A 10994-nucleotide genomic window follows, 5' to 3' on the forward strand; every position below is an offset into this window, starting at 1 on the left:
AGACAGTCATATAAAAATTCATGTGAGCTTTCAGACTGGCTAATACAACAACAATCCCTGAGTATTATCTGATTTTATTTTTGTTTATCTACTTCTTTGGGAGCAAGGACAAAAATGTAAAATCTACACCCTGCTTACCAAAACTGTCAAGAGTGCTCTGTCTTTAAAAAAAAAAAAAAAAGACTTTTTTTTTAACTTACTTTTTGGGAAAAGTGTAATTTTCATATTTCTACTCAGATGCCAGTGTTTGGATTTTTTCCAGAGGGGGTTTATTTTAAAAGTTTGCCCCTTTCCTCCCAAATATCCTTTGAAACAGAAAGAGCCAAAGAGACATCTAAAAATGCTTGCCAAATGATTGCTTATCTTTCTTTAAGGTAGGCAGGTGAGGCTACTGAAAAGAAGAGATATGGAAAGTAAATTAGAATTTTGTGATTGCTCCTGCTACAGGGACTGCAACTCCATGAGTGCAAGCTGATGAGACATGAGTTTCTTTGAGATGGTGTTCACTCAACCTATCATGCCGAAGAAGAAAGCCACACTGAAGACATGAGGAAAACAAGTCAAGCCAGTCTAGAGAACAACATTCAGGAAACAGAGTACCAACATCTCCTTAAAATGTAGAAATAAAGAATAACTCCATCAGAGCTCCCTGGCCAAAGGAGCATGTTGAAAGTCCAAAGTAGCACCATTCATCAGTGTCTCAGGTCCTAGGAGTGTATCTCAGTCACTTACGGTGAGGAATCAAGGAGTTTCAACTACTTCTACACATCAAAAGAGTACATGGATAAAATATATACAGACAATTGATGAACGTAAACCACTTGGCTTGTTACATCGAAATGCAAAAAAAAGGGGGGGGGGACTCTTGACTCCTCCAAGAAGCAGTTGGGAACTGTGTGAGTGAAAAAGCCAGAGTGGACTGGTTGTGTAAGAGCAGAGGGTGTTTGAGTTGTGGAAGACATCATTGTTGAGAACCAGGCCTGAAAGCCCACCTATAAAGGTTATAAACATGAATTCATAGTGTGAAATTCTGAGCATTTTCACCTGAATCAGAAAGATTAAAAACTAATTTGATGATTATATGTCCACTGTAAATTCTCTAAAGCAAGGCTCAGAGTCACATAGTTCCTTCTTATACTTGATTTACACAGAAAAAATCTCATGTATGATACCATGACCTCATCAGTACGCATACACCATATAGAGATGTTACAATTAAAAAGAGTAGAGGTGACTGACACCTGGGTAGTGGAGTTCATTGCCACCAAGTGGAGTCAGGGAGGTAGCCTCAATCTCATCACTCTTCTTGAGTTCACTTCCTTTGGGACAGGAAATCTTCCCTTAGGGAGCTTTCCCTCCATTTCCATATTTGGAAATAATTCTTGACTGATGCAGACAGAGAGCTCTGGGTAGTAAACCATTTTGAGAATCATTAAGAGTCTCGGCTTTGCACCCTCCCTCTCTTCAGTCCAGGGAGATCAACAGACAAAAGCTCCACTCCCTCTTCACTCTCTCCTCTTTACACCTGAAACACAAATATGGATGAAAGAGGGCATCATGCTAGAAAGCTGGGCTTGTGGGGATGGCAGTGATGGTGGACGGAGGCACATGACTCTTTCCATATGTTTCTACACATAAGTTTTAAAACAGTTATATCTTAATGAAAGAAGACATTATTTGAAGAATTTTTTTTAAAGATTTTATTTATTTATTCGTAGACACAGAGAGAAAGAGGCACAGACACAGGCAGAGGGAGAAGCAGGCTCCATGCAGGGAGCCTGACGTGGGACTCCATCCTGGGACCCCAGGATCACACCCCAGGCTGCAGGCGGCTCCAAACCGCTGCGCCACCAGGGCTGCCCTATTTGAAGGATTTTTTAAAAAAAGATTTTATTTATTTATTTGTGAGAGACACAGAGATAGGCAGAGACACAGGAAGAGGGAGAAGCAGGCTTCCTGGAAGAAACCCGGTGGGGGACTTGATCCGGACCCGGGATCACACTCTGAGCCAAAAGCAGAAACTCAACCAGTGAGCCACCCAGGCATCCCTGAAGGGTGTTTTATACACAGTGTAGTTCTAAGAAGTTAAACTCATGGCTTGTCCAGTATGCTGCTACACATAAATTTACCAACACATATCTTAATGAAAGGATATATTACTGGAAAGACATATTATACACACTGTTATTTCAAAAAAAATCAAGATGACACAGTAAAGCTGCATTTTTTGGGGGAGTCTCTAGGGGAGGATCAGTTTCCTTGCTCTTTCCAGCTTTTAGAGGCAGTTTATAATCCTTGGCTCGTGAGCCTCTTCCTCCATCTTCAGAGTCAGCAATGTTGTGTGGAGTCCTCATGTTGCTATCTTCTGATTCTCCTTCTTCTGCCTCCTTTCACTTTTAAGGGCTTTGTAGATAACATTGATTTCACCTGAAACATCTAGGATACTGTCTCTATTTGAAGGTCACTAAACTAGCAATCATAATTTCATTGTTGATTCCAATTCCTATTTTCCATGTAATCTAATGCATTTATAGGTTTAATTGATTACTACACAACTTTAGGGATCCATTATTTTGTCTGCCACACTGGGAAAACATACTTCATGTGGTTTCGATCCTTAAAAAATTTTGAGATTTGTTTTATGGCCAGAAATACAGTGGGCCTTGCTGAATGCTCCATGTGTACTTGAAAAGAACGTGTTTTCTGTTGTGTTGAGATCCTGACTGACTTCTCTTGTCTACTTGTTAATTATCAAGAGTGCCGTATTGAAATTTCTAACTAAAACTGAGAATTCTCTATTTCTACTTTTAGTTCTATCAGTTTTTGCTTCCTATACTTTGAAGCTTCATTTTTAGGTACATATGTATTTAGGATTATCATGTTCTCTTGGTGAACTAACCTTTTTTTCATTATAAAATATTCTTTTTATATCTGGTAGTATATCTTGTTCTGAAAATGACTTCATCTGAAAATAACTTTGCTGCTCTAGCTTTCTTATGATTCCTTTCCATCCTTTTGTCTTATATGTGTCACTATATTTTTTAAAAATTTTTTAATTAATTAATTAATTAATTAATTATAGTCACAGAGAGAGAGAGAGAGAGGCAGAGACACAGGCAGAGGGAGAAACAGGCTCCATGCACCGGGAGCCTGATGTGGGATTCGATCCCAGGTCTCCAGGATCGCGCCCTGGGCCAAAGGCAGGCGCTAAACCGCTGCGCCACCCAGGGATCCCCTGTGTCACTATATTTAAAGTGGATTTCTTATATGGAGTATATTGTTGGTTTATCTTTTTAAAACAGAATTTAAGGAGCACCTGTGTAGCTCAGTTGGTTAAGTGTCTGACTCTTGGTTTCCACTCAGGACATGGTCTCATGGGTTGTGGGATTGAGCCCCCCTTTGGGCTCTACACTCAGTGGGGAGTCTGCTTGAAGATTCTTTCCCTCTGCCCCTCCCCCCACACTCTTTCTCTCTCAAATAAATAAATTAATGTTTTAAAATATATATATAATTTGACAACTCTGCCTTTTAATTTGGGCTTTTACGCCATTTGTATTTAATGGAATTTTCTATATGATCACATCAAAATGCATTGTTAAGTTTCAGAGTAGACTTACTTTTTTTTAGAGCAGTTTTATATTCACAACAAAATGTAGTGGAAACTATAGAAACTACATACCCTTTGCAAATCCACCCCAGCCTCTCCCACTATCGACATCCCACACCAGTGTGGGATTTATTACAATTGTGTTTATTACAATTGGTGAACTTATCCTGACACATAATTATCTCCCAAAGTCTATTGTTTATACCAGGGTCACTCCTGGTGCTATACAGTCTATGGGTTTTGGCAAATGTACAGTTACACATATCCATTATTACAGTATACTATAGAATAGTTTTACTGCCCTAAAATTCTTGTTTTCTCTGCACACTTGTCTTTTCCTCTCTCCCAATCTCTGGTAGCCACTGATTGTCTCATCATCTCTCTTTATAGTTATGCTTTTTTCAGAAAGAATGTCAAATAGTTGTAATCATACACTATGTAGCCTTTTCACTTAGTAAAATGTATTTAAGGTTTCCCCATGTCATTTCATGACTTGTTGGCTCATTTCTTTTTAGTGCTGAATAAGATTCCTTTGTCTGGTTGTACCACAGTTTACTTATCTCTTCACCTACTGAAGGACATCTTGGTTGCTTCCAAGTTTTGGCAATTATGAATAAAACTACTATAAACATCAGTGTGCAGGTTTTTGTGTGGACATAAGTTTTCAGCTCCTTTGGCTAAATACCAATATGCATGATGATTGGATCATATGGTAAGAGTATGTTTAGTTTTGTAAGTAGCTGCCAAACTGTCTTCCAGAGGGACTGTGCAATTTTGCATTTTTACCATCAGTGAGCGAAAAATCTTGTTGCTCCACAGCCTTGCTAGCATTTGGTGTTGTCAGTGTTCTGGATTTTGGCCATTCTAATGGATGTGCAGTGATATCTCACTGTTGTTTTAATTTGTATTTCTCTCATGACATATAATGTGGAGCATCTTTTCATAGGTTTGTTATCTGTATATCTTCCTTGGTGAGGTGTCTGTTGAGGTCTTGAACCTTTTTTTTTTTTTTTGTTATTGAGCTTTAAGAGTTTGTTTATTTTGGATAACAGTCCTTTTATCAGGCCTTTTGCAAATATTTTCTCCCCATCTTGTAACTTGTCTTCTTCTCTTGACAGTGTCTTTTTTTTTTTTTTAGTAAAAACAATCCCACAGCATTTATTGTCCTCTGGTAAGAACATAAAGGTAATCAAAACAATACGAACAAGGGTTTTAGAACTATATTCCCAACAAAGGACATCTAAAAAAACAAACTACGTGGCCTTCTCAAGAATTTCTCACTTCACTTATCATTCATTCTAGTTGGAGACACTTTGGAGCAGGGTAATATTATCTCCTTTTAGCATGATCCGACCCAGTTGTTTTCTTGACTTTGTTTTAGAATGAATCTCTTCGGCATCATCTAATACAAGGTTCATGTACTCATCAAAACCAATGATACAGCCCTCTATCCGCATGTTTACTTGCTCATAAAGCCACACCTGAATCCGAGATCTATTTTGCAAGTATCTGAAGATGAGGTTGATGGGCTGAACCATCACCTTCTGCACTTTCTGGCCCTGGCCCCGGTACACCATGGTGGGAGCGGACAAAGACCACGTGCTCTCTCTTGACAGTGTCTTTTGCAAAGCAGAAGTTTTAAAATTTAATGAAGTGCAGTTTATTATTTCTTCCAGTGGTTGTGCCTTTAATGTTATATTTAATGTCATTGCCATATATTTAAAAGGTCACTAGATTTTCTCCTGTTTTCTTCAGTTGTTTTATAGTTTTGTGTTTTGATTTAGGTCTATGATCCATTTTGAGTTAATTTTTGTGGAAGGTGTAAGAGCTATTTTTTATTTATTCTTTGTACCATGTTTTCTTTTTCTACATGCTTTTGAGTTAATTCAAAAGCAACACTCATTTTATCTGTTATTGGATTATAAGCTGTACGTCTCTGTTTCATCTTAGTGGTTGCTGTAGGGTTTAAAATATAAATCTTTAATGTATCCTGGAGTACCTTCAAATAATACTATACCTCTTTATGTATAGTGAAAGAAATTTATAATAGGATGTTTTCATTTGTTCTCCTATCCTTTGTGCAATTTTTGTCATGTAGTTTATTTTGACATGTTTTATGAATTCTATATGTTATTTTTTTCTCTAAAGAGTAAATTATTTTGTAAAGGGATTAAAAAAGTAAGAAAAATAGCTTTTATATCTTCCCACATAGTCACAGATCTGGTGCTCTTTATTCCTTTGTGTTTTCCATTTTTTAAAAAATCTAGTATCATTTCCTTCTTTCTGAAAAACTTTCTTCAAGAATTCTTGTAGTCCAGATCTAATGGCAGTTGAGTCTTTCAACTTTTGTTTGTTTGCAAGTCTTCATTTAATTTACCTGCATTTTGGAAGATAGTGTCACTGGGTATAGAATTGTAGTTTTCTTTCAGTATTTTAAACATGTTACTCTCTTCTAGCTTGGAAAGTTTCTAATAAGAAATACTTAATATGCTTGTTTTGTTCTTCTGTAGGTATGTTTTTCCTTTCACTCCCCAAATGCTTTTAAGATCATCTCTTTATCATAGGTTTTTAGCAATTAAATTATTATGTGCCTAATATATATTTCTTTGCTTATTTTTTGGGGGCTACATTGACATTCATGGGCCTGCTTTTATAATTTTTATCAAGTTTGGAAAATGTGTGGTCTCTATTTCTATTCTTTCTCTTCTTTGTGAGACTGCCATTGCAAGTTACTATACCACTTGCTGTTGTTCCACAAGTCACTGATCTCTGTGTTTCTTTGCTGTTTTTTCCTTTCTTTGCTTCAAATGTAATAGTTTCTCTTGTTGTGTTTTCAAGGTCACAGGTCTTTTCTTCACTACATCATCTGTTAATCTCATCTAGTGTATTTTTAATCTCATCTAAGACACTAGTTTTAATCTCTAGGAGTTTCATTTATTTTTGTTTGTTTTAATTTTGATAGTATCTCTTACATCTCTCCTCATTATGCTTATGTTTTTCTCTATATTCTTTTTTCCTCTTTTTTAAAATTGAAGTGTGGTTGACATACAATATTATATTAATTCCAGGTGTACAGCATAGTGATGCAACACTTATATGCATTATGAAGTGATCACTACCATAAATCTGGCATCTGTCACCACACAAAGTTGTTACATATCATTAACCAATATATTCCCAATACTGTACATTGTATCTCTGTATTATTTATAACTAGAAGTCTTTACTTTATCTCCTCCTCCTTTATCACCCATTTCCCCTCTACCCTCCCTCTGGCATACACCATATTGTTCTCTGTATGTGTGCATCTATTTCTGCTTAGTTTCATCTGTTCCTTTGTTTTGTTTTTAGATTCCACATATAAGTGAAATCATATGATACTGTTTTTTTTTCTGTGTGACTTATTTCACTTAGTGTAGTATATACTCCAGTTCTGTCTATATTGCTGCAAATGGCAAGATTTCATTTTTTTCTTAATGGCCAAATAATATTCCACTGTGTATGTATATATATATATATACACACAATACATATATCTTTTTTATCCATTTATCTGTCAGTAGACACTTAAGTAGCTTCCATATTTTGGCTCTTGTAAATAATCCTGCAATAAACATAGAGGTACTTATATCTTTTTGAACTGATGTTTTTATTTTCTTTGGATAAATACTCAGAAGTGGCATTGCTGGATCACATGGTAGTTCCATTTTTAATTTTTTAAGGAAACTCCATACTGTTTTCCCTAGTGGTTGAACCAATTGACATTCCCACTAGCAGTGCATAAGTGTTCCTTTTTCTTCACATATTTAGCATCACTTGTTACTTCTTTTCCTTTTTGATACTACCCATTCTAACCAGTGTGAGATGATATCTAATTGTAATTTTGATTTGCATTTCCCTGTTGATTAGTCATGTCAAACATCTCTTTATATGTCTTTTGGCCATCTATATGTCTTCTTTGGAGAATGTCTATTCAGGACCTCTGCCTATTTTTAAATTGGATTTTTTTGTTGTTTGTTTTGTTTTATGATATTGAGTTGTGTGAGTTCTTTATGTATTTTGGATACTAGCCCCTTATCAGTTATAGCATTTGCAAATATCTTCTACCATTTAGTAGGTCACTTTTTAACTTTGTTGACAATATCCTTCACTGTGCAAAACCTTTTTGGTTTAATGTAATCTCTTTCGTTTATTTCTCTATATTCTTAAGCAGTTGAGAATATTAATAATAGATATTTTAAGATATTTTTAATTTTATTACCTTTGTCATCTCTGGATCTGTTTGTGTTGATTTTTCTCCTGTTTATGAGTCATTTTTTCCAGCTGCTGTATATAATTAATAGTTTTGATTTGAAGCAAGACAGTCCCTCCTTCTCTTTTTCTGAATATTTTGGTGTAGGGCATAGAATTTTGTTACTTTTCTTTAAGTATTGGATTTAAAAAATGTCATGCAGTTAAGTTTTGGGGGCTCAGTTGATTCATTTGAAGGTTGCTTTTATGCTTTGTTTTTTTAAATAAATTTATTTTTTATTGGTGTTCAATTTGCCAACATACAGAATAACACCCAGTGTGCATCTGATCAAGTGCCCACCTCAGTGCCCGCCACCCATTCACCCCCACCCCTCACCCACCTCCCCTTCCCCTACCCCTAGTTCGTTTCCCAGAGTTAGGAGTCTTTCATGTTCTGTCTCCCTTTCTCTCTTTTTTTTTAATAACTTAAATTTTTTTTGGTGTTCAATTTACCAACATACAGAATAACACCCAGTGCTTATCCCGTCAAGTGTCCCCCTCAGTGCAGGTCGCCCATTCACCCCCACCCCCCGCCCTCCTCCCCTTCCACCAACCCTAGTTCATTTCCCAGAGTTAGGAGTCTTTATGTTCTGTCTCCCTTTCTGATATTTCCCACATATTTCTTCTCCCTTCCCTTATAGTCCCTTTCACTATTATTTATATTCCCCAAATGAATGAGAACATACACTGTTTGTCCTTCTCCGATTGACTTACTTCACTCAGCATAATACCCTCCAGTTCCATCCACGTAGAAGCAAATGGTGGCTATTTGTCGTTTCTAATGGCTGAGTAATATTCCATTGTATACATAAACCACATCTTCTTTATCCATTCATCTGTCGATGGACACTGAGGCTCCTTCCACAGTTTGGCTATTGTGGACATGGCTGCTAGAAACATCGGGGTGCAGGTGTCCCGGCGTTTCATTGCATCTGTATCTTTGGGGTAAATCCCCAACAGTGCAATTGCTGGGTCGTAGGGCAGGTCTATTTTTAACTCTTTGAGGAACCTCCACACAGTTTTCCAGAGTGGTTGCACCAGTTCACATTCCCACCAACAGTGTAAGAGGGTTCCCTTTTCTCCGCATCCTCTCCAACATTTGTGGTTTCCTGCCTTGTTAATTTTCCCCATTCTCACTGGTGTGAGGTGGTATCTCATTGTGGTTTTGATTTGTATTTCCCTGATGGCAAGTGATGCAGAGCATTTTCTCATGTGCATGTTGGCCATGTCTAGGTCTTCCTCCATGAGATTTCTGTTTATATCTTTTGCCCATTTCATGATTGGATTGTTTGTTTCTTTGGTGTTGAGTTTAATAAGTTCTTTATAGATCTTGGAAACTAGCCCTTTATCTGTATGTCATTTGCAAATATCTTCTCCCAATCTGTAGGTTGTCTTTTAGTTTTGTTGACTGTATCCTTTGCTGTGCAAAAGTTTCTTATCTTGATGAAGTCCCAATAGTTCATTTATGCTTATGTTTCTTTTGCCTTCGTGGATTTATCTTGCATGAAGTTACTGTGGCCAAGTTCAAAAAGGGTGTTGCCTGTGTTCTCCTCTAGGATTTTGATGGAATCTTGTCTCACATTTAGATCTTTCATCCATTTTGAGTTTATCTTTGTGTATGGGAAAGAGAGTGGCCTAGTTTCATTCTTCTGCATGTGGATGTCCAATTTTCCCAGCACCATTTATTGAAGAGACTGTCTTTCTTCCAATGGATAGTCTTTCCTCCTTTATCGATTATTAGTTGACCGTAAAGTTCAGGGTCCACTTCTGGATTCTCTATTCTGTTCCATTGATCTATGTGTCTGTTTTTGTGCTAGTACCACACTGTCTTGATGACCACAGCTTTGTAGTACAACCTGAAATCTGGCATTGTGATGCCCCCAGCTATGGTTTTCTTTTTTAAAATTCCCCTGGCTATTCGGGGTCTTTTCTGATTCCACACAAATCTTAAAATAATTTGTTCTCTCTGAAGAAAGTCCATGGTATTTTGATAGGGATTGCATTAAACCTGTAAATTGCCCTGGGTAACATTGACATTTTCACAATATTAATTCTGTCAATCCATGAGCATGGAATATTTTTCCATCTCTTTGTGTCTTCCTCAATTTCGTTCAGATGTGTTCTATAGTTTTTAGGGTATAGATCCTTTACCTCTTTGGTTAGGTTTATTCCTAGGTATCTTATGCTTTTGGGTGCAATTGTAAATGGGATTGACTCCTTAATTTCTCTTTCTTCAGTCTCATTGTTAGTGTATAGAAATGCCATTGATTTCTGGGCATTGATTTTGTATCCTGCCACGCTACCAAATTGCTGTATGAGTTCTAGCAATCTTGGGGTGGAGGCTTTTGGGTTTTCTATGTAGAGTATCATGTCATCGGCGAAGAGGGAGAGTTTGACTTCTTCTTTGCCAATTTGAATGCCTTTAATGTCTTTTTGTTGTCTGATTGCTGAGGCTAGGACTTCCAATACCATGTTGAATAGCAGTGGTGAGAGTGGACATCCCTGTCTTGTTCCTGATCTTAGGGGAAAGGCTCCCAGTGCTTCCCCATTGAGAATGATATTTGCTGTGGGCTTTTCGTAGATGGCTTTTAAGATGTCGAGGAAAGTTCCCTCTATCCCTACACTCTGAAGAGTTTTGATCAGGAATGGATGCTGTATTTTGTCAAATGCTTTCTCTGCATCTAATGAGAGGATCATATGGTTTTTGGTTTTTCTCTTGCTGATATGATGAACCACATTGATTGTTTTACGAGTGTTGAACCAGCCTTGCGTCCCGGGGATAAATCCTACTTGGTCATGGTGAATAATTTTCTTAATGTGTTGTTGGATCCTATTGGCTAGTATCTTGTTGAGAATTTTTGCATCCATGTTCATCAGGGATATTGGTCTGTAATTCTCCTTTTTGGTGGGGTCTTTGTCTGGTTTTGGGATTAAGGTGATGCTGGCCTCATAGAACAAATTTGGAAGTACTCCATCTCTTTCTATCTTTCCAAACAGCTTTAGTAGAATAGGTATGATTTCTTCTTTAAATGTTTGATAGAATTCCCCTGGGAAGCCATCTGGCCCTGGACTCTTGTGTCTTGGGAGGTTTTTGATG

The 10994-nt window shown here is 37.2% G+C and overlaps 1 protein-coding gene and 1 pseudogene across 1 annotated transcript; both read right to left on the reverse strand.

Annotated features, from left to right (window-relative positions):
- Positions 1-1215: 1215 nt before the first annotated feature.
- On the reverse strand, positions 1216-1421 carry LOC129501664 (neuronal regeneration-related protein-like; annotated as a pseudogene).
- Positions 1422-4738: 3317 nt separating this feature from the next.
- Positions 4739-5208, reverse strand: LOC129501663 (small nuclear ribonucleoprotein E-like). The gene has a single exon (XM_055312857.1). It carries the CDS (start codon positions 5182-5184, stop codon positions 4906-4908), a length of 279 nt encoding a protein of 92 aa, XP_055168832.1. The 5' UTR covers positions 5185-5208; the 3' UTR covers positions 4739-4905.
- Between the last annotated feature and the right edge of the window lie 5786 nt (positions 5209-10994).

This window comes from Nyctereutes procyonoides, unplaced genomic scaffold (assembly GCF_905146905.1).
Source record: "Nyctereutes procyonoides isolate TBG_1078 unplaced genomic scaffold, NYPRO_anot_genome, whole genome shotgun sequence".
Taxonomy (NCBI): domain Eukaryota; kingdom Metazoa; phylum Chordata; class Mammalia; order Carnivora; family Canidae; genus Nyctereutes; species Nyctereutes procyonoides.